Below are 24,544 nucleotides of genomic sequence, written 5' to 3' on the forward strand. Positions count from 1 at the left end.
GTAGTGAAATGACTGGTTACTTTCTAAAGAAGATTACAAATTTACATACTTATAAACCACAAATGCTCGTCTTGCACTAGCTCAACTTCACTCATTACATAGTCATGTTGGAAAGGTCACACGTGACAAAGCCGGAAGTACTGACCCAGTGTTTACAAAGAAAACATGCAAAGAAAGTCAAGCACCTTTTACAAAAAAAGGTAAAACAACGATGTTGGACAATTTTGAAGTTGGAGGAGAAAATGAGATGTTGTTTTTCATACCCTACCTTTTTGAACTGAAGTACACAGCGGAAGAACTATCCACGTGTGACCTTTCCAAATGCAGAACTAGTGCAAGACAAGCATTTGTGGTTAAAAGTATATAAATATTTAATTTCTTTTAGAAAATGACCATTCGTTTTGATTGATAAGACCCTTATTCCTCAGCCCTTTGAAGCTGCTTTGAAATTGCAATTTGGACCTTCAACCCATTGATCCCCATTTAAGTCCACTATATAAAGAAAAAATTCCCGGAATGTTTTCCTCAAAAATCTTAAAGGGGTGATATTATGCTTTTTCACTTTTTTAACTTTAGTCAGTGTGTGGTGTGTATCTTTGGGCATAAAAAAGATCTACAAAGTTACAAATCGCGCCGCAGACGTGTGCAGTGTGTGGTAAGAGATTTATTCATCATACAGTGTAGATACCTTCACTTATAACGCAAGTGATTTTTTAAAATGCATAAACTTGCACTAGAATAGGCTAGGCTGATCAGTGATGATGTTCCTTGATAATGTTAGGATGCTTTTAGCCTTATGCTGGAGCTGGTTTCGGCAATGAAACTAAGTATGTAATTAATTAAATACATTAGCACAATAATATCATGTATCTGCGATCTCATAGGCTGATGATAGGACCCAACACTACTGTAGCATATTATTTACTCACCTTCCATGCATCCTAGGTGTACATGACTTGCTTCTTTCAGACAAATGCAATCTGAGCTATATTAAAATTTATCCTGGCACTCCCAAGCTTTATTAATCCCCCTCCTCTGTAGTGAATCGATGTGTTTTTGTAAGAAAAATATCCATATTTAAAACGTAAGAATCACTTTAATCTAGCTTGCACTAATAGTTGTACAAGGAACTTGTTTCTTCGACAAGGGGCGTGGCAGTGCTGAAACACCATCTAAGCTGTTCGCCAATCGCAACGCAGTGGGAGAGCTAACCAATCACAACATTTTGTTTTTTGGAAGGCGGGCCTTAATTAAACCAGGAACTAATCGAGCCTTATGTGCCAGGCTGGGAGAGATGTATTGTAATAATGTAAATTATGTTAAAAATAATGTGTTTTTCGAACCACCAAGCATGAAAGCATGTTCTAGTACACCCCCAAAACAAAATCAAGACTTTGTAAAAGAGCATAATAGAACCTCTTTAATTTCTTTTTAATTTTATTCTGGAAGGAAACTAATCCTTTAAAATAATTCGTAATTTTATTCAAATGCACAAAAGTCAAATATAAAGTTTAGAGATTACACAAAAACATTTGACAACAGAACTCCGTGACTGACCAATCAGAATCAAGCATTCTGCAAATTATTAGCTGTGGAATATGGACTGCAAACGTTAACAAAAACCATGTTCAAACCAGTATTCATAATTGATTGGATTCTACAGAACCTTCGTTAAAATATTTTCAGATCTGGGTACATAAATATAATTCAAACTATGTTTTTTGAAAATCAAAACATAAAAGCAACAATAAAGCTTGTATCTGGTTGATTGTTATTATAAGCAAGGAAGGCTTCATCTGAGTGAAGACTGATATATGCAGTTGTGTTAATGTTTCCACCCACATGACAGTGCACAATCCCTGCAGCTCTTACCTCGTCGTTTAAGTTCTGCAGAATCTCTTTTCCGGTACTTCTCCTGATCTCCACCTTTCGTGGTTTGGAGATATCCTTCTGCCTCTCGATCACTCGACCTTTCCCTGAGGACAGCGAGTCAAAGTCCAGCGTCTTGTTTTCCGCCGAACCCTCCACCGGGCAGAACATGCCACAGAATTTCTGCCGTGGCTGGTTGGGGCTGGAGCTTCCCATGTTCTGGAAGAACGCAGGCACATCTCCGGCAGCAGACATTTCTCTCAGTGAATACTGTCAGGTGGATGCAAAGGCACGTAAACCCCCGGGCTAGAGAGCTCTGTGGACACTAAACGTTAGTTTTCCCAATGGGAGGTGAGAAACAACATTACATGTGAGGCGTGGAGGTTCCTATACGTGTCAGAGAAATCTTAAAGGAATGCTAATGGAATTAGGAATCCTCAATAAAGATAAGAAGGAATTTATCCTTATTTAAATGAAGTGAAATCATAAAAACAACCCATTCGCATTTCATCAGGTCGCCAAAGCAATGCATTATAATATCCACACCATTCAGCCCTGCATATTAATAAGCAATTGATCGCACGAAAAGCCTTTTAGAAAAGATGCCTACTCATGTTGAACAATCTGTTGAACAATACAAAAACACGAAGAATGAATGCAAATAAATGTGGAGCATGCAAATTATGCTGTTATTAAACGCAAAACATCAGGAGATAATGGTATTATATCTACTGAAGCGATGACAAACATTGAGAGAAAATCCAGAGATGTTACCGTACATCAGACGTGAGACCGACGGAGGATGAGGTGACGCTCTGCTGAAGAGATGAGAGGAGAAACAGCGGAAGTGATGCGGGGTTTTGAGGGTTAAAGATGTAATGTGTCCATATCTGAGGGCTCTTTCCCCGGATGACTTGTCACTTAAAGCCTATTGTGAGATACCTTTGTTAGCCTTCGCTCTGTGTGTTTGGTGAACACACGGTGGATGTGGTAAACAAAGAGAAGTGCGTGTTAGGTTTAGTCGTGGAACTGGTAATGAGGCTTAATTTTTATGTGGATTTCTTTTATCTGCGGTCTTTAAGAGTCGTTGCTCCGTTGATAGTTGAAGCGCCACGCCCATGCAGGTTAAAGTTAAGGGCGCTGTCCGTTCAGCACCACACGCCGGAGTCGCGACGAATCTCGGAGGTTATGATTCACTGTTTATATGACTGGGGTTATGAGGGGAAGTTCACACAGGACGCGTTCTTGTGCTCCGTCTGAGCTATTTTTATGCACACATGTGTCAGATGGGCGTACAGTAGCCTGTATGTACAGCACAGTATATTTAGCCGTCGTGTTACATCTAGTTTAAAGAAGATAAATTTATTTTAATTTTTCTAAATTATTTTAGTATTGTGAGGAATAAATATTTTGGGGGAAATGTAATTCTTATCGCTTTTCCTGTTTGTCTGAGACAATTTCAGATTTCAAGAAAACAAATATGCATACAAAATAAATATACTCAAAATAAAAAAAAAAAAAACATTTTAATACAACTTATCCTCACTATAGATTACATAAAAACACTAAATTAACAAAAATGTTGCGACATTTTTTTTTTGTTTGTTTGTTTGTTTGTTTTTTTAATAAAATACCAAAAACTCTAATAAATCTATAACTATCCACCTTATTCTTTAACGCTGAAGTAAGCCTATGGGTGAGACTTCCGGTTCATTAGCCGCTATTGCAACGTGCAGTAAACAGTAAAACTGTTTGCACTGCAAACCAGTGTGTTCATAATAAAGATAATAGGGTAAGACACACTAATTTGCAATACCAAGCAGCAAAAAATAGCTGGACGCGGATGAGACAGGAAGCCAGACCCATAACATTTACAAATGGCCACGCCCACTATTACGACAAAATAAAAGTGGATACACATTGACATTTATGAGCAACCAGCAAATAACTACAGTCATTTAAGTTACGGCCATAATACAGTAACAGCTCTTGGTTCAATTTGAGCCGGACTAAATTATTAAATATGGTTCAGAAAGTGACTGATTCAGTAACTGATTCACAAGGCTTTTGAGTCGCTAGAAAGAATTGATTCATAAGAGTCAGTCGTTCAGAAATCGAAATACACTGGTCACGTTGTATGTTTTAAATAACTGAGGAATGTCTTCCTCAAAAACCTTAATTTCTTTTTGACTGAAGAAAGAAAGATTAACATCTTGGATGACAGGGGTGAGTAAATTATCAGGAAATGTTAATTCTGGAAGTGATTCAAATGCAACAACCCTAAAACTAAGTAAGAAATATACACCTTTTTCTTTCTGGCAGAGTGGACGTTGCCATTTGTAAATTTTGTGGGTCTGGCTTCCTGTCTCATCTGCGTCAAGCTATTTTTAGCTGTACAAAACGGCCTGTTTTGCTGCTTGATATTGCAAACAGGTGTATCTTACCATATTGTTTTAATATATTATCTTAATTAATGAGCAGACTGGTTTGTAGTGCAAGCAGTTTTACCATTTACTGCACGTTTCTTCTCTTTATTTCCCTATAGTGGCTAATGAACCGGAAGTCTCACCCACAGGCTTACAAAAGGGGAAAAAAAGAAGGATTGCACAGACAGGGTGATTTTGTATCATCCTGAAGGGACATATTTTATGATAATGATCATCTTGTACATTATCTCGCATTTTTCATAACAGTTCTTGGTTCAATTCGAGTCAGACGAGATTAATAAATAATAAAAACGTGCTTCAGTGAGTGAGATTCAGTAACTAGCCTACTCTAACTGATTCATGGGGGTTTTTAGGTCGCTAGAACCGACTCCTAAAAGAACCGCATTAATCGTTCAGAAATCGTGTTTTAAATCACTGAAAAGATTTGACTCGGGATTCATTAGCTCGGGAATCGGACTGCACCGATCGCTTTGGTTAACTAAAAAGAACGGCTCAAATGAGTCATTCGTTTTAGAACGAGACATTTAAAAGAATCATTAAAAAGGATTCATTAAAAGAACAAATCACATAAGTCATTCGTCCAGGATGAAACATTAAATAGAATCAAAACACACGAGTCACTTGGGGAATCGAACTATTCTAATAACATTTCTCGCGCTGTTTTCAGAGGCGGTGGTCAACATAGCAAGAGCTCGCTTTCAAGTAAAAAACAAAGATGTTTTCCTCACATTTTTTCTGTTAGCAATTTTTGCTGCTAATGTTTATAAACAAATATTGGGCGGTGGAACATTTCATTGGAGAATCACTCACTAGAGACTCGCCATTCTGTTTGCTTCTCCAAAGCAGCCTCACAATAATAGCTGCAAAATAGCTCAGTTTCCATAACAACAACATGTGCCCTTACCCGCTCAAAAGAGTTCCTGCTTTAGCTACTGTCGGTGCAGGCTGTTGGGATTGAGGGGGAGAAAGTGAGAAAGACAGTTTGTGCCACAAAAGGAACAAAACTCAACCCGTTTCATTTAATTTCCTAAATGGATAAAACTTAGACATTTCCAAACCACTTCTTTTGGTTAACAGAAGGCATTATGTGGCTTGGATAATATAGTCTTGTTTTAGAGCACAACACACATACACACACACATAAGCATGCATACTTCAGTCATCCTTCTCTAGTCTACGGAACCTCAGAACACCTGTTTCAGCCAATCACAAGACGGGAAATTCAATTACAGCTCCTCCCCCTACAGCCTATGCGGTTGCTATGGGTTACTGGGAGGAATACTAGACTAATCAAACTGTAAAACAGAACTCACTACCGTTTAATTACGCTATTTTTTAAGGGCATAATATTTACACAGTCGCTACATGACAAATTATTTATTACATTCAACCTCAGATACTTTTTGGCGGATAGCTGTGTGAATGTGGCAATCTTAGATTTAAAAAATGCAATTAATCGTGTCAAAATAACACGCATTAAGATTCATGCCGATATCACTGAACCCATTGTATTCTGGTCTGATTTGCATCTGTGCTCAATATGTGCACGCCCTGCAGGTTGCAGCAACTGCTGACTCATCAATCATTTGGCTTCTGCAATGCTATTTAAAAGCTTTGAGAGACCTGGCAGGGGCAAACTGTGGGAAAAAAAGATGTGTAGTTCTAGGCAACTGTATCCATAAACAAATACCACAACATTTTGGAATACAGATGATGTCGTTTTTCACTCCATCGTGTTCAGGCAGAATGAGTCACACCCTTAATTTCCCATCTGCGCCACTAGAGGGCAGTCGAGTATCGCGTTAGCCTATCTAAACTGGTTTATTTTTAATTAAATCAACACTAGGTGAACTTACAAAGGCAATTTAGTCGTTTTAGTGTCGGTAAGATTGGTTTTAGCCTCTTAGCTCTTGGTAAATGCACGGAGCACCCCTGAAGTACAAATGAATTTGTGCAGCATTTCACACAAATCAATGTATGAAATAGATTCTATGGTAATAGCTTTTCTGCACTGTAAAACCAATCAAAGGACAGATGAAGCATTTCAGCCACAGATACCATATAATTGGTCTTCATAACTAGCAGAGTGGTGCTTATTCAGCCCTCGTGATTGATTAACTGTGAAAAATTCACATGATCTCTGACAATGACAGAGCACAAATCTGACCATGGATCACAAAACCAGTCGTAAGACTGGTTTTGTGGGTGTGAGATTTATGCATCATAGGAAAGCTGAATAAATAAGCTTTTCATTGATGTATGGTTTGTTAGGATAGGACAATATTTGGCTGAGATACAACTATTTAAAAATCAGGAATCTGAGGGTGCAAAAAAATCTAAATATTGAGAAAATCACCTTTAAATTTCTTCAAATAATGTTCTTAATGTATATTACTAATCAAAAATTAAGTTTTCATACATTTACAGCAGGAATTTTACGAAATATCTTAATGGAACATGATCTTTACTTGATTTCCTAATGATTTTTGCCATAAAAGAAAAATCAATAATTCTGACCCATGCAATGTATTTTTGGCTATTGCTACAAATATACCCCAGCGACTTAAGACTGGTTTTGTGGTCCAGGGTCACATATATGATTTCATATTTAGTTGAGGGCATGATCTTGTACAGGAAACTTGAGGTGGGACGGACAATTGCCAAAATGATCCAAACTTATGTTTAGGAGGAGTCTGGTCTGGTTAACCCTCACGTCAATGAGAAATTAAGCCACACTTATGGAAGGAATGTAGTGTGACCATAATAACTGGGAGTTGCGGGTAATATGACAAATGGTTGATAAAAGGACCTGAGATGTCACTCTATCTGTCTCTGGCGCGGTCTGGCTCCAAAGTAATCATCTCACAGAAGTATCAACAACAGGCTCGGTGTGTGAACTGTAGAGCCGGAGAAGTTCTGACCCCAGGTCGAATTCCCAGACGTTCCCAGCTCCGGAGATCTAATATAAGCTAATGCTGTGTTTTCAGTGGTTGCTTGCATTGCTGGGTGGTTACATACTGGCTCAAGTCAAAAGAGACGCTTCTGCCAACAGCGTTGGGGGTAACACAAGTAACGTGAGTTATGTAATCAGATTACCTTTTTCAAGTAACTAGGAATGCATTACTTTTAAATTTACCATGAAATATCTGAGTTACTTTTTCAGATAAGTAGTTCCAGTTGCTTTGTTTTTTCCATTAATACTTTGACATCTCTCCTCTCCCCATGTTGAGAGAAATTGGGAGTGAGGTGCAGAGACAGAGCCACTTCCTTCAGCCTGAGGCTTATTAATTTCACTTTTGGTGTGAAAGGGTCTTTATAGCTGCCAGAAATATAACTATTGGGTTTTTTGTTATTAATAGACAAATAAGCAAGCCCAATTGAGATGACAAAATAATAACGCAAAAGTAATGTAATGCATTACTTTAGCAATTAGTTATTTTTATGGAGTAACTCAATGTTGTAATGCATTACTTTTAAAAGTAACTTTCCTCAACACTGTCTGCCACTGAATACAAAAAATGTAAAATAAGTTAATTGACTTTTTTTCTCACAACTCTTTTCTCAGAATTGTGAGATATAAACTCTAAATTTTGAGAAATTTAGTTAGAATTGCGTGATAGGCCTATAAACTCACAAGTGTCAAAATATAGTCAGAACTGCGAGATATAAACTTGCAACTGCAGAAATACAATCACAATTCTGAGTAATAAAGAGAGGACTGCGAGATATAAACTCACAATTCTCAGAACTGTGAGTTTATAACTCACAATTGTGAGATAAAAACTTGAAATTCTGACTATTTTTTGCAATTGTGGGTTTCATCATGCAATTTGGAGAGAGTCAGGATTTCATAAAAAAAAATCGAGAAGTGCGAAATATAAACTCACAATTGCAAGAAAAAGTCAGAATTGCAAGTTTTTATCTCACAAATTCTGACTTAATTTCTCACAATTTTGAGGAAAAAAGTTTTTGTGAAAAGAATTGTGAGTTTACATCGCAATTCTGACTTTATAACTCACAATTGTGCGTTTATATCACACAAATTTGGGAAAAGGTCAGAATTGCGTGATTGGCCTATAAACTTGCAAGTGTCAGAATATACTTGCAATTGCAATTACAGAAATATAATCTTTTTTCTTAGAATTGTGACTTTATTTCTCACAATTGCAGGTTATTGCAGAATTGCACGACAAAAGTCAGAATTTCAAGTTTTTATCTCACAAATTATGAGTTTTTTTCTTGCAATTTTGAGGAAAAAAGTCAGAATTGAGAGTTTATATCTTGCAACTCTGTAATACTTGCAATTGCAAGTTTATATCATGCAGTTTTAAGAAAAAGTCAGAATTGCAAAATATAAACTTGCGAGAAAAAAGTCAGAATTACAAGTTATCTTGCAAATTCAATTTCCTGTAATTTTAAGGAAAAGTCAGAATTAAATTTATATATTAAGTTTATAACTCTCAATTGCGAGTTTATATCACGCAATTCTGACTTCTTTCTTACAATTTTGAGGAAATGCAGTTCTGAGAAAAAAAGTCAGAATTGTGATATAAAAAGTCGCAATAACCTTTTTTGTTTTATTTTTTATTCAGTGGCAGAAACAGGCTTCCAAACATAGTGATACTTGACTTTGGACAAAAAAAGTGTATTTTTATTTAAATAATAATAATAAAAAATGCATAAGGCTGCTAATGCTAAACTACTTATTTTTAGGTAGAATTAACAAAACAGATTAATAAACAGGGTTAAAAACACTGTTCTTGAATTGTTCTGTGATCAACTGAGCAGATATATTTGATACATTTTGAGCAGATGGATCAGATATGTCCACAAAAATGTCCACAAACAGAGAAAAGAATGTCTGGCGACAATGGGAAACAACAACAACAACTAAAATGCAGATTGTTCTTTAAATTTTTAATTTTAAAACTTCGTCATTGTCCAACAGGGGAGGAAAAAAAATGATTCTGTCAAATCAATAATCTTACAAATCATTTTATCATCACATTGCGGTCTGAAGAAAGTATCTCCGCGAAGGAAGCTTACCCACTTCTTTCCAACCACAATTTGAACGCCAATACAAATAAAACACTAAAACCTTTAACTATCATGTACCTTCTCTTCTAGTTTGCCTCGATTGTTAAAGACTTAAAAAATTCAAAGCATATGTGAAACCTTCCAAAAGTCATGTTCACCAAGAAGATGGTGCAAAACAACAAAAAGAACAAGCTTGTGGCACAGAACACGCACATGATGACAGGAAATGATGACAGGACGCCGTATCAAACATGATGAAGGAAATGAGGCACAGAGTTCATAAGAGTTGAGCTCTCAGTTGGTTTTGGCAGCCATGTTTGAGGAAAAGCAGATCCTCAGATAGACAACGAAGACTAAAGGAACATATTCACACATCCAAAATACACTTAAAAAAGGACAAAAACACAACTAGACTTGAGGATGATTCACTTTAAGATTAACAACACAAACCCTGTTCCCAACAATGAGCACTGGGATGTTCATGTCCAGGATAACACAGTCACCTGCAATGCTGGAGTGTTAGTGTTCACTAAATGTGCGTGACTATGACTCTGTACTCAATAAAAATGCTGAATTCAACTTGTTGGGTCATTTTATTGGGTTATTTTTAATATATATATTTTTTACCTAGGTGCTGGGTAGTTTTTCTGTAACTAAGTTGCTGGGTCATTTTTACAGCTGGGTTGAGCCTGTCTCTGACAAACAACCCAGCTGCTGAGCGTGGGCTTTTTGAGTCCTCTACAAGTTGTCAGCGCCGCCGATTTGCACTTCTAATACATTTTATTTCATTTATAAAGAGTTTACTGTGCTGTAAATTGTATTATTTTACGCAACGCAATATAGGGACGAGATGTCAGTCAGCAGCGGTTGTTTCGCAGGATGAAGACGCCTTTTGCCTTGCATAAATAAATAGATTTTATTCGTTATTGTACTATGTTTAATCTTAAAATATGTTCTCTAATGTCAATACTGTTTGTTATTGGGAAGTTTTTGGAGTCAATCGCGGCATCTTTCAGCTACGAGTGAAACGCGAGGCCGCGGTCTGAAGTTGGCAGTTAACCCGGCGAACAGCAGCCCTTCACCGGCTCAGATTTCGGCGACACACCGGCACTACAATTATCACTATTTTGGTAAAAAGCGATTACAGAGAACAGTTAAATACACTAAAGGAAAAATTTGACTTTTAAATGTTACATGTCTAAAATGCTTGTTAAACATGTTTAATGGTATGTAATAATGTAAACTATGCTGTATTCACCCGAATAAAATCAATTTGTTCTGTATTTTCTCCTTGTGTTCTTGCTTAATAATAAATGTTCATCTTTTGATTATTGCTGTTGCCTCTAGTAATGTTTTTATAAGTTCCAGTCCATTTTAAACCAGCAATGTAATAAGTTTTAAACAACAGTTGGCAGAAAATAACCCAGCATGTTTGGTAACCCAACCAGCTGGGTCAAAATAACCCAGCATGTGTTCTGTGCAATATTTACTTAGTGCTTGGTTGCCAAATAACCCAAGCTGGGTTGTTTTTAACTCAGCATTTCTTAGAGTGTAAGTGTGACTGGATAGTAGCTCACACAAGAATGAAAATTCTGCCATCATTATTCTCTGCTATTATGCTCTTTTCCAGTTTATCTCCATTAACTTTATGGAAAAGAGCAGCACGGACATTCTTCAAAGCTTTTTCTTTTGCGTTCCACAGAAAATTGTACAAGTTTGGAACAGCATGAAGTTGAGTAAATAATGACAGAATGTCGTTTTTTAATCTGTAAATTAAAAAATGTTTTCTCTTGCACTATTGTCCTCAAGCTAACAGCATGGAAATGCTATAAATCAGTATGAGACTGAGAAGTATGAGTGTATAACAAAATTCTAGAAAGTCTGACACAGCTATGACAGCATTACAAAACACTACAGCTGTTGTCCTTGTTAGCAAGATCCTCTCAGCTCTGAATGCTGATGGTAAACTGTGTGGTATAGCAAAGTAGAAGCCTAGTAAGAAATCACTAGGTCCTGATATGAATGTGAAGGAAACGAACAAAATAACACAACAAACACAAGAGAAACAAGGACAGATAATAACATTTTTTTCTTTCTTTCAGGGATCCGCCAGCCCCATCAGACTGGTTTTTATCTATGTTCATGAGATGAAATATTAAAAAAAATCTGACAATGTAACAGGTGTTGTCTCTGTCAGGGTTGTGTAAAAGATTATGCAAAACTTGGTATAAAATTGCATGTGATATAGTCATAAACAAATATTATGTCTGAGTTATTAATTTTCCATCCTCACCAGATGAGTTTGGGGTCTATGGAGAGCCCTATCCTTACCAAAACACTTCCAAGTCCATCATCCTGGCGTTCCGCCCTTAAAGTCAATAAAAGAACTAAATGGATAACATCTGTAATAATAAATAAATCTTAGCCAGCACTCAGGCATGCTTGTATAACTTCAATAAGTCAATATATTTTGGTTGATCCCATTTTGAGGGTGAAAACTAAGGGGGTTCTTTAGTGGCCCATTCTTGAGACATGTGATTGGACCAAAAAGGGATGTTTTTGCCTCCTAGCTAAATCGAGCTAGTGCGGAGCTAGCGTGTGTGCGTTTGGTTTCACGCACTGCCCCAAATACTTTCAAAATGCTACTATTAATGGGTTGTTAGAACATTCACAACTGGAAAAGGGATACAGAAAATCATAAACGAGAACAGAAAGGGCCTGAAATGAGAAGTTTTTCACTTATGCTTCTCAACATGGTAAGGCTTAATAAAGGAATTACTAAAAAGGGAAGAAAGGTGGCTGAAAGGAGCAAAAAGGGGCAGCAGGGGGTTTCTTCGTACAAACTGCAACCTTCTCCCTAATCCACCTGGGCCATGCCTGAGGCACTTGATGACATCTGGGTTCAAATGGAGCTTGCAGGGGGAGTTGTCAGTCTTTTCCCGATATAGACTCTGTTTAAGAGATACAAGGCAGAAGAAGGGAAATGAAAAAGTCAAACACTTCATTTGTGGAATAATACACTGTTGATACATAGTAATCAGGGTGTGTGAACTGCCTTGACAGTATAATATAAACACAGTTGTAATTCAGTCACTGATTTCCTATTGTTCAGCAAACAGGAATCTGCGTGATTGGACATACAGCTCATCACATGAAAGCGAAAAATGAAAATTACCCCATGATTTACTCAACCTCAAGCCATCCTGGATGTACATTATTTTCTTCTTACAAATACAATCGGAGTTATATTACAACATCCTGGCTGTGAATGGGTGTTGAGATTTTGAAATAAAGCACAATACATTCATCATAAAAAGAGCTAGAGATTATTGTTTATAAAGATTTAAATATGGATATTTTTCATACACAAACACATTGAATCACTTCAGAAGGCCTTTATTAACCTTCTGGAGCTGTGTGGAGTACTTTTAATGATGGATGCACTTCATTTTGCTTTAAAATCTCATCACCCATTTACTGCCATTATGAAGCTTGGAAGAGCCGCCAGGACATTTTTTAATATAACTGATTGTATTTGTCTGAAAGAAGAAAGTCACATACACCTAGGATGGTTTGAAGGTGAGCAAATTATTTTTGGGTGAACTATCACTTAAAACCTTATTGGTTTGAAAGTGATTTCTGTGTGAGCGGTGCAATAAATAATAGTCACCCATGAAATTACACAAATGTGACCACACCTTTAGTTTGCAAACAGGTGGCCACCGTCTGATGGTTATCCTAAACAAAAAAGCTTTCCAAAATCATAAAGTCTAGTTTTATGCAACTTTTAGAAGTCAGAGTACTTTGGGTATTTATTGTTTTACTGGGAAAGAGAGTTGTGTTTTCAAGGCTATTCTGAGAAAACTGAGATATGACAAAATTGCATGGTATGCTGTCTATACAGTTGAGGTCAAAAGTTTACATACACCTTGCAGAATCTGCAAAATGTTAATTATTTTACCAAAGTAAGGGGAATCATACAAAATGCATGTTATTTTTTATTTAGTACTGATCTGAATGAGATATTTCACATAATAGACATTTACATATAGTCTACAGGAGAAAATAATAATTTAATTTATAAAAAGGACCTAATTCAGAACTTTACATACACTTCATTCTTAAAACTGTTGTTACCTGAATGATCCACAGCTGTATTTTTTTTTTTTTTTTTTTTGTTTAGTGATAGTTGTTAATGAGTCCCTTGTTTGTCCTGAACTGTTGTGCTGTTCTTCAGAAAAATCCTTCAGGTCCGAAAAATTCTAGCATTTTGCATTTTTTAGCATTTGAACCCTTTCCAACAATGACGGGAAATGATGGGAAACATCTTATGTAGCTTCTGAAGGGCAGTACTAAATGAAAAAAAAAAGATATTTAGGCAAAATAAGAAAAATGTACATATCTCCATTCTGTTTAAAAGTTTTCAACCCCCAGCTCTTAATGCATGGTTTTCCTTCTCAAGCATCAGTAAGTGTTTGACCTTCTGTAATAGTTGCATATGAGTCTCTCAATTGTTCTCAGTGTAAAAAGACGCATCTCAAAATCATACAGCCATTGTTGGAAAGGGTTCAAATACACAACTGTTTAGGACAAACAAGGGACTCATAAACAACTATCACTAAAGAAAAAACACAGCTGTGGATCATTCAGGTAACAACACTTTTTTTTTTTTTTGTTTTTTTAATTTTTATAAATTCAACTACTATTTTCTCTTGAGGACTACTTGTAAACACATTTTATGTGAAATATCTTATTCAAGTCAGTACTAAATAAAAAAATAACATGCATTTTGAATGATCCTTCTTACTTTGGTAAAATAATTAACATTCTGCAAGGTGTATGTAAACTTATGACCTCAGCTGTATATTGTACTTTTGCACATTAGTACAAATCTTCAAGTGGAGTCAGAAATACTATATTTATGAGCTTTGAGCACATGAATGACAATCTAATTTGTATGTACAACTGGGAAATTCAGAATTCTAGCAAACTGAACTGCCTAGTTGTTCATTTTAAAATTAGATGTAAATTTATATAGTCACAATTATATCACAATATAATTCTTCTGTTTTTTTGCTTCCATGTTACGATTCTGTTTTGAATGTGTGACGTGTCACAATAACGCATGCCAGACTCACTTGCTCGCATGCGAGCACTTGAAGGCAGCATGAAACTACATATGTGTGAAGTGTGTTTGTGTTTTCAGATGTATCTACCCGAGACCCAAGACCAGGATGTGGGACAGAAGCAGCGAAGGGATAAACACTTTGAGGAACTCAGCAGAGAAGATGCCGCCTTTCTTCATGGCTCCTGTCTTCCTCATGCTGAGAGTCACTGAACGCCGCGGGTGCCGGAAATGAAACTCCCTGTCAGAAAGATAAATCAACCCCTCATCGCAAAGGCACCACACAGCCTGCAAACTTTGTTTCGAGCCAGAAAAAAAAAATGCAAAACACTATCAGTGTGTCACAAAACCTAGTGAGCTCCCTATCTAGATCACATTAAGGGATCATATGCACAATTCTAGAATGACAGCTGTTTTAAATTCTAAAATGCCTCATTGTGATAAGGCTGGGTTGAAATCGGACATATAGCATCTTTAAATATTAATAAAAACTATAACAGTATCTGAAAGAGGGATGCAAGTTCTCTCTAGTGCTTACTTAGGCGGAATATTCTCTGGTCTACTTGACCAGTCTGCGACCCGGTCTGAATCCTTCATTAAGATGTCATCATCTCTGATCTTCTCCATGACTTCCTCCTGAGTGGACACAGACACACCCAAAAACAAGAACACACAGGTAATGAAGATAAGCCAGAGTACACTCCATAAATTAGATGATCCACAATGTTCTCAAGAGGAAGTACCTGACTGTCCCGCCTCATGTCCACGTCAAAAATGATCTGCCCTTCGTCCTGAGGACTGTGAGGTCGTGGAGGGCTGCAGGACAGCACATTAGTGTATGTTAAGAACTGTCACTATTTTTATGATCATTTGTTGCCATTTTTGTCCTTTTACGGCAATATAAATGTCCATCCGCTTTCGCTGTATGACAAAGAGCAGCTTGGACATTCTGATAAACATCTCCTTTTGTGTTTCACAGCACAAATAAGGTCATAGTTTTCATGCAGTGTTTGAGGAAACATTAGTCTGTGTACATATGAGAGAGAAGCACTGTATTCCTACAGTAAACATCCAGAATCATATGACTCGCTGAGTTTGAGTGAGATAAGGGTTATTATGGCCGTGTCCTATTAGCATGAGGTCAGTGTGACCACGTGGATGTTTACAGCACTGCTCTCTATCTGTGAGGTCATTAAAAACAAGCTGTGAACTCAGGTGGCATTTGCAGATGATATATATACACGTGGACTATGTAAACAACATCTTAAAGGGACAGGTTCAGTCATTTCTTATTCATGCTTGCTAATATTTAAACTTGGCTTATGTTAGGTTTGATTGTTAGGGTGAGTAAATAATAGAATTATCACTTTGTGGCATGAGTATGACATAAATACAATGTCTACCTGTCGCATGAGGAGTTACTGCGGCTGGATTCGTGCTGGGCATCTAGCAGGATTTTTTCCATGTCTCCATTGTGGATGGAAGATGATGAGGGAACGTGTTCAAGGCCTCCCACCATCCCATCATCCTCCTCTACTACCTGTGCTAGAGGGGGCGGCACTGAGGCAGCGGAGGAGGAGAGAGATGCGGCATTTCTGTTCATCTCCAGCTCTACCCATGACCCTAAACAAGATCACAAAACAATCATAATATTAAAACTTATCAAATAAAATTTCATTCTTTCATTCTTTATTTTTTTTTTTTTTACTTTTTTTTTAGTTTACAAAAATACATATAGACTAAATCACACAGAACCTAATATTTTGGATCATATTTCATCCCAAATCAAAAGATAGAAATAAGAAATCATACTTTGCTCAAACAATCATTTTCATTACTAAGCATAAAAGTAATAATATATTATTTACAGTGTATAGTATTTATTGTGAGACAGTCATAGTAGAAGACAATGAATAAACAGAATAAAGTCATGACATAATGACCAAAGACGCCCATCTGACACAGGACAAACATGAAAAGCAAGAACAATAGCAAGAACGTCCCATGGGGTTGGCCTATTGTTCCTCATTTTTAAATTGAAGTTATTTTTTTTTTATCAGCTTAGAATGAGATCACACTGTTTGTAGTGCACATCATTTCAATATGATCATTTCAAAGCAAACTCAGGTGACCAAAGACTTCTATTCCAAATAAATGCTTTTCTACCAAACTTTGCATTCATCAAAGCATCCTGAAAAAAAATATATCATGGTTTCGCAAAAATATCAATCTGTACAACTGTTTTCAACATTGGTAATATAAATAAATGTTTGCTGAGAAGCAAATCAGGAAATTACAATGATTTCTGAAGGAGCATGTGACGGTGAAGACTGGAGTAATAATGCTAAAATTTAAGCTTTGCTTTACAGGAATAAATTACATCTTAAAAATGTATTACAATAGAAAAGAGGTATTTTAAACTGCAATAAACAGTTTCTGTCACTCCACATTCAACAGAGCCAAAACGGCATTTATTGTTTGCATACTGTAATAAAATGGACAGAATTTAAAATCTGAGACTTTGTTTAATATTAAAAGTAACAAAGCACAAAGCTACAATATTCAGTTCATTAAGGTTAACTGAAAACAGGCTAGATTAATCGATTCTTGGGATTTAATAATCGTTATCGTTAAATATGAGAATCGTTAAAAATCGAGAAATATGATAAATTATATTTTTTACTCAGCCCTATTAATTAGTTTATTACTGTATTTTTGATCCAATACTCCATCATTTTCGGCCATACAGATAAAAGTAATACATCTTTTGAATCTGTAGAGTCTACATTTATTTGTGCACAGTCAGAATAACAACGAAATGTTGGGCTTTTGTAAAATAATTAAACCAAATAGGATGCGCCTTCTGCCGTCTCGGTCGTGAAACTTCTCTTTGTATACTTGCCTTACAGACATGAAAAATATATCTATATACAGGCGCATCACTACAGCAGAGATGATGAGTCAGTGTCACCAACTTCATCTATTAAGCTGAAAACTACAAAAGCACTAGTTTTTTAACAAATTATTAAAACATTAATGCAAAACCTTGCTATTTTTACCTGACACATGCAAAATCATTACTTCTGCAGTACACTGTGGCAAGCTATTTTTGCATGCACTTGAGTGCTTATCAGGCTATGTAGGCAACTAAAGGCTTGTTATTATGATTTATATGGTTTATTAATAAACTTGCGACTAATAGTCGACTAATACTTCAAATGAATGACTACTAGTCGACCAGAAAAATATTTAGTCGAGGGGAGCCCTAGAAACAATCAACACTAATATCAGTGACTACAGCAATATGACAGGCTGATTATGGATTAAGGTAAAGACAATCTGACAGTAAAAACTTTATTTTCATTACAAAAATTTCTTATTTTGGGGTGGAATGTGACAGGGAAATGATATTGCATCTACTGTATCCACCATACAGTAAGGCACTGAGACAAACCGAGACAGACGGCGGCAGACAGTGGGATTTCCCTGTAAATCGTTGGTGGTCTGGCTTAACTTCTATTTACTGTGTGGTGAAAGGGCAGTAAATGCCTCCCTCTCAGACTCATTACAAGCTCACTGATATATGAGTCACACCTGACCCGCCCACCGCTTGCTCTACGTGAGTCTGAGCAGGAACACACTCCTGAGCGCATGGCCTGATCAACACAAACACACAGACTCCTTTCATCCATGAATCAGGGATGAGCACGGCTAAGCTTTCCGTGTTCCCCTTTCACCCACATCAGCTGTGCTGTCTCATCAGAAACCTCTGTGTTATCGCACAGTCAATCCTCTGTTTACCACCAGCTTAACCAGCGCACGCTGCTGTGCTGACCAACCAGGACGAGCTAAGTTTAACCTGAATGCCTCGCGAGCCACTTCCAGGAAAACAAAAAGAGGAAGACAATGAGACTGCACATGACTTCCTTGGGTTGTGCAAACATGGATCATGTGACACGGAGTCCTGCTTTGACTATACTCGGCTACATCGGTATGGACGAGCACACAGGTCTCCGTCCTGTCCTGAGGGGGAAAAGCGTGAATTCGGCTGCGCTAGAGACGACTGACCTTTGTCTTGATCCACAAACAGTGTTGCCATGGCAGCGGACAAGCTGAGCATTCTGGCCAGCGGTGGAACATTACTTTGGCTGTCATCGGGAAATATATAGACATCAAAAGATGAGATGATAGTATTACAGAGGCTTACGCTCACTCATTTATGAAACGCTAAAGCGTCACTGCAAAGTGATCGATGTGGGGCTCTGTTACATGAAAATCTGTGGTAGACAAATAAACTATTGAGTGAATCTTACCAAAAAAAAAAAAACATTTTAGGATTTTTATTATTTTTTTTGGTATTCATTTTTAGGACATTATTTTCAAGACAAGTGATGAGAATTAAGCACAATTCTACATTTTTTAGTAATTCTTTTATTCCCAATGATGAGTCTTATTTACGGAAGCCCATTTCCACCACTTAATAAAACATAAAAAAAAATTGTGAGTTTTTATCTCACAATTCTGACTTTTTTTCTCAGAATCGTGAGACAAACTCGCAATTGCTAGTTCTAAAGTCTAAATAGCAAGATATGAACTCGCAATGCCAAGAAATAAAGTCAAAATTGTGACTTTTTTCTCAATCTGACTTAACTCACAATTGTGTGTTATAAAGTCAGAATTGAGAGATATAAAAAAAAATCTGAAAAAAAAGTCAGAATTGTTTATATCTTGCAATTCTGACTTTATTTCTATTTTAAACTCAAAATTGTCAGATAAAAGTCAGAATTGTGATTCATAAAAACTCATTTTTTATTCAGTTGCAGAAATAGGCTTCCATACTTATAATATTATTATTCTAATATAGAAATTAAGTTTGGGATTGGTAAGTTTTTGTTGTTTGTTTGTTTTTTATTTAGAGCATCTCATGTTTTTTATGTAATCTTAATATTATTAATCATATTATTAATAAATTCTACATTATTATCCATTTTGTAAATGGATGTGTGCTTTCTCATTTTGTTTAAATCATTTTTTCAGGTTCTTAGATAAACAGAAAGTCCAAAAAACAGCATTTATTTGATACAGAAATCTTTCTATAACATAATTTACTGTCACTTTTGATAAATCTAAGGTGTTCTTGCTGAATAAAATTCTCCTTTAAATTTGTTTAAGATAGACAGATAGATAGATAGATAGATAGATAGATAGATAGATAGATAGATAGATAGATAGATAGATAGATAGACACATGTTATTTGTCTTCAAGAAAATTATGAGAAATAATAATATGCTCAGGGATGCATGCAAATTTTATTTATATATTTCCATAATTTATGCTTAAACCTCTAATCCCCAAACTACAGAATACAGAACATTGTCAACAACTTTTAATTAAAACAAGTTTAGGAAAAAATTGCCACTTAAAATGTATGTTTGTCCGTTCTTTCGATTTTATAGAAGAAATATGACCAGGGCGTGCTTTTGACAGGTTTTGTGAGATTCATCCTATTAGATCTTCGGCTGTGGGCAAAGTCTCTTCACACATCCTCCAGTAGCCGTCATCATGTCTAGTACACAGCCAGACACACTCAAATTGTCAAACAAACACTGTAAGCTGTGTCCTCATTAGCCCATCTGTTACACTAAAAGAACCTGGCCAACATTAACATATCATTTCACCTTCCCTAGAAAATCTCTCCAATTCACTTAGGGCTGCACAATTAATCGAATTTTGAAAATCGTGATTACAGTTACATATGCCACAATTATGTAATCGTTTAAAGGCACAATTACAAAAAATAAAAAAATAAATTAAAAAAATCCACTTACATTATTCTGCTTTCTTAAGATGTGTGGGTGTGTGTGTGTGTGAGAGAGTGTGTGTATTTTTCCTACAGGTTATCTTAAAGTTTTTTTTATTGTTTAATTTTTATATTTTTACTTTTTTATATTTAAAGAAGAAACTATATATATAAATATGGCATGCAGTTGCTTCAAACAATGGTATAAAGCTATTCAAAACATCATTCAATGTAAATTGTGATAATCGTAATTGATAATGGCAATTACAATTTCAAGGGAATAACTGACAATTATGATTTTGCTCATAATCGCAGCCCTAAATTCACTAGTTTTCAGCACTAGTGTATGAGAAAGCTGTGGTCATCAAATCACTGCACTGAGACCTGGCCAAGCAAGTCAGACTCATCTGTGGGAAACCAAAAGTTTTATGAGATAATTGGGCTGTGGTGCTCATGATACAGATTCAAAATTTAGTGAATAAAAAACTCAGCTGCCACAGAATTCATTGAGGAAATAAAACCAGGGTTATGTGCAATGTGAATACTGCTATACCATCATAGTATATATGAGCAATATCACACAAGTAGCTGTGCAATATGGCTGTATAGCACTATTTAAAACAATTGAGTACATTATTTCAGGTTTCTTTGATGAATAGAAAGATCCAAAGATCAGCATTTCTTTGAAATAAAAAGCTTTTGTAACATTATACACCATTATACATATATTATATACCGTTCAAAAGCTTGGAGTCAGTACATATTTTTTTTTTGGAAATTAATACTTTTATTTAGCAAGGATAATTTAAATCGATCAAAAGTGATAACGACATTTATAATGTTACAAAAGATTTCAATTTCAGATAAATGCTCTTCTTCTGAACTTTCTATTCATCAAATAAACCTGAAAAAAAAAAACAATAATAAATTATAAATGTTTTTGAGCAGCAAATGAGAATATTAGAATGTTTTCTGAAGGATGATCTGACTGGAGTAATGATGCTGAAAATTCAGCTTTGAAATCACAAGAATAAATAGCATTTTAAAATATATTCAAATAGGAAACAAGTTATTTTTAATAGTAAAAATGTTTCATAATTTTACTGTTTTTGCTGTACTTTGGATCTAATAATTGCAGGTTTGGTGAGCAGAAGAGACATCTTTAAAAAACATTAAAAATCTTAACTGTTGAAAAACTTTTGACTGGCAGTGCACTTCCTTCCGCCATGGATCTCAAGTTGATCTCAACAGCTGAGCCCAAGCCTCAGTTACTAATTCAACATTATCTTTATTAACAAACCTCATATTAAAAGTCGAAACAAATACATTCTCACCTAACTGTTAAAACTACGTTTTGTGATGGCACCGATAGCCTTGTGGGCAGAGCGTCGACATATGGCGCAGTTGCGCTTAGGGTGTCCCGAGTTCGAATCCCACCTCATGGACCTTTCCTGATCCTGCTCACTTCCTGTAATATCTTCACTGTCCTATCTATAAAATGCAAAACACCTACATTCTGTGACAAAAAACAGTATTTTTTTTTTTTATAACATTTATTGTATTTAGGTGTCCGTCATGACAATCGCTGTGAGAAATACTGCAAGCGGAGTGATACAAATGGTAAAACGGTTGGAGTTCTGGAGTTCACTAGAATATTGCACTCCTGGAAAAGGCTCTCAGCCAATCAGATATACATAATTTGAAACTTATTCTATTTCTAATGTTTCTGATTTCTAATGTTCTTAATTTGAGCATTAAAACACTTTTTTTAAACATTTTCCATGCTTTTTTACTTTTACACTGCAAAAAATTATTTTCTTACTTAGATTTTTTGTCTTGTTTCCAGCCAAAATATCTTAAAATTCTTAGATCAAGAAAGATTTTCTAGACAAGCGAAAATGATTGTCTTGTTTTCAGAAAAAACAAATCAAAATTAAGTGAGTTTTTGCTCGAAACAAGCAAAATAATCTGCCAGTGGGGTAAGCAAAATAATCTTGTTCTCATCTTGAAATAAGATTATTTTGCTTACCCCACTGGCAGATTATTTTGCTCGTTCTAAGCACAAACTCACTTAAATTTGATGTCTTTTTTTCTGAAAACAAGACAATAATGTTTGCTTGTCTAGAAACTCCTTCTTGATTTAAGAATTTTTAGATATTTTGGCTAGAAACAAGACAAAAACATCTAAGTAAGAAAAACATTTTTTGCAGTGTAGAAGTAAACATAAAGGTTTAAGACTTTAGCACCATATTCATATATGAAATGAAAGGCAGGAACATCTGATACTCTCTGCATGAGCCAACAGATCTCCATGCATTTTCTACCCTTTCTCATGGCACAGTTACCTACTTTACATGAAGCAAACTGCTGCTACCTCACCATCTCAAATTATCATGACTCACTGCCCTAAACTCACACTCCCAGTTTTATTTCCTGGCTTTCTTTCTGCCACTTTCCACACGTAGACACAGTCCGGACCACATTCGCTGCTGCTAGAAATAGAATTATAAATATTACTATGGTGAAAGCTTAGCTTATGAATATTAAGTAAGTTCCATCAACGCTGCTTTGAAACGTTCTAGCACTGCTCGGTCACGTACCCTAATTTATATTCATTACGTGAGCCTTTCCCATTCTGTAATTGGCCAGCTGAGTAACGTTCACAGCCAATCAGTAAGGCTTACTGGCTCAATGCTAATTAATATTCATGACTTAAACCTTTTCCATAGTAGAATTTATTAACTGGCGTCCTGAACTAGGGTCACAGCTGTGAGGGACTAGTGACGCTTAACTAGCTTTGGTCACAGCGCGCACGTAGCTCACTCAGCATTGGTTGTTTACACTGTATGACAGTTGAAATATACTGTGGTCTTAATATTTAGACAGCGAGATTTAGTTGTCTGCTCTTTGCATTTCAGAAAGCATACCAGGAATTTCAACAAGATTTATTAGTCGCCTGTAACTTTAGCGTATCTTTAGGAATTCACACCAAAAATTTGTCTGATATGGATTTTAAATAGTAGGCTGACAAATAATGTTATTTTTTAAACAAATCAACAAATACGACAATGAACTCTTTGTTTATGGTCTGGGTCTAGATGCTAATAGGTACTTTTTCGGCTTGAAGTTATTTTTGACTGCATTTCATAGGGTTTTTCGTCTACTAAGTGATTTAACTACTAGTTACCAAGTTAAATCTAAGTAGTCAGAGGCCAATTTCTATACCAGTTTGTTTACAACCTCGCAGATAACACAAAGACCTTATTCGCTGCCACATGTCTCATGCGTTACATGTCAAACAAATATGAACAAACCGCTTTTTCTTAGAGCTTCTTCTCATAAACACACCGGAGAAACACGGGTATTAATTACACATTTATTAAACGAATAAAAATGGGGTTTCAAGCATCCACAATCTCCATTTTCGAGTTGCTCTAGTTCTCTCGCCTTGTTGACATCGGCTTTGGCCCGCCTACTGAAAACGTATGGTCACGCTATTGGTTTAGGTTAAAGTCAATCACTTTTTAAGCCCCGCCTTAACACACAACCTCAACGGCCATTGGACAGAACGCTTGTCTATAAACATGACGCACTTGTATTACAGCAAAACCAGCCCTCCCTATGACACAGAAATGTTGACTGAACTAAAACAAGCGTATTTTACATTAAGTAAAATAATTAAAAGTATCATAAAACACCAATAAAAATAAGCCAAAGGCTTCTCTAACAGATTTTATAGATGTCAGAACAATCCAGCGAGAAGCTCCGGCTGTACATACCGTTTAATCCAGGCTCCCCGTTGTTGTCTGCTGGAGCAGCAGCGTCGGACATCGTGGCTCTGTGTAGGGCGGCTTGCATAAGACTGTCAGCACTGCACGAACACACTCTGCGCGCACATTTGGACCTGCGCGCTCACGCGCGACGGAGCCTGATCATGGATCGGACGTTCTGTGGAGGGGGTGCTTTTACATGTGTCAATAACTGCTTTTAGTGGCTGATCTCAGAACGGTTATGGGAGCGCAGCTTTCCTGCAGCGCTAAAATGACGCAAATGGGTTCATATCTGATAACAAAGACACTAACATTATGACTCAGAAGGACTGATTATTTATAAAAACGCACGTGAATTATGAACACAGTCTGTCAATAAGTAAAATGGCATGTGGCAAGCCTATTTAACATTTATTTCTTAAAACAAACTAGCATCTGTTGTTGTTGCTGATACATTTTAAATTACTTGCAGCAAGTCATCCAATACTGCCCACT

The 24,544-nt window shown here is 36.2% G+C and overlaps 2 protein-coding genes across 5 annotated transcripts in view; both read right to left on the bottom strand.

The window, feature by feature from the left end:
- The window catches only part of dpysl2b (dihydropyrimidinase like 2b), a 39,235-nt gene extending 36,021 nt beyond the window's left edge, over positions 1-3,214 (bottom strand). Inside the window, exons 1-2 of one of the 3 annotated variants that reach the window (XM_051120438.1) lie at positions 2,649-3,214; positions 1,873-2,139 (exon numbers count right to left, since the gene is read on the bottom strand). In XM_051120438.1, the coding sequence (XP_050976395.1) occupies positions 1,873-2,124 (252 nt within the window). In that variant the 5' untranslated portion in view covers positions 2,125-2,139; positions 2,649-3,214. Of the gene's footprint in view, positions 1-1,872; positions 2,195-2,648 lie in introns of all 3 variants that reach the window. The other 2 variants (XM_051120437.1, XM_051120436.1) reach the window with 2 other exon arrangements.
- Positions 3,215-9,212: 5,998 nt separating this feature from the next.
- On the bottom strand, positions 9,213-24,225 carry bnip3lb (BCL2 interacting protein 3 like b). Of its 2 annotated transcripts, none has more exons than XM_051120452.1 (6): positions 24,059-24,225; positions 15,882-16,101; positions 15,222-15,294; positions 15,017-15,114; positions 14,570-14,719; positions 9,213-12,304 (listed from the first exon to the last, which is right to left on the bottom strand). In XM_051120452.1, exons 1-6 carry the CDS (start codon positions 24,135-24,137, stop codon positions 12,256-12,258), a joined length of 669 nt encoding a protein of 222 aa, XP_050976409.1. In that variant the 5' UTR covers positions 24,138-24,225; the 3' UTR covers positions 9,213-12,255. The 2 variants fall into 2 exon arrangements, with proteins under 2 accessions (XP_050976409.1, XP_050976408.1); XM_051120451.1 differs by lacking the exon at positions 9,213-12,304 and adding an exon at positions 13,494-13,705.
- Between the last annotated feature and the right edge of the window lie 319 nt (positions 24,226-24,544).

This window comes from Labeo rohita, chromosome 10 (genome assembly GCF_022985175.1).
Source record: "Labeo rohita strain BAU-BD-2019 chromosome 10, IGBB_LRoh.1.0, whole genome shotgun sequence".
NCBI lineage: Eukaryota > Metazoa > Chordata > Actinopteri > Cypriniformes > Cyprinidae > Labeo > Labeo rohita.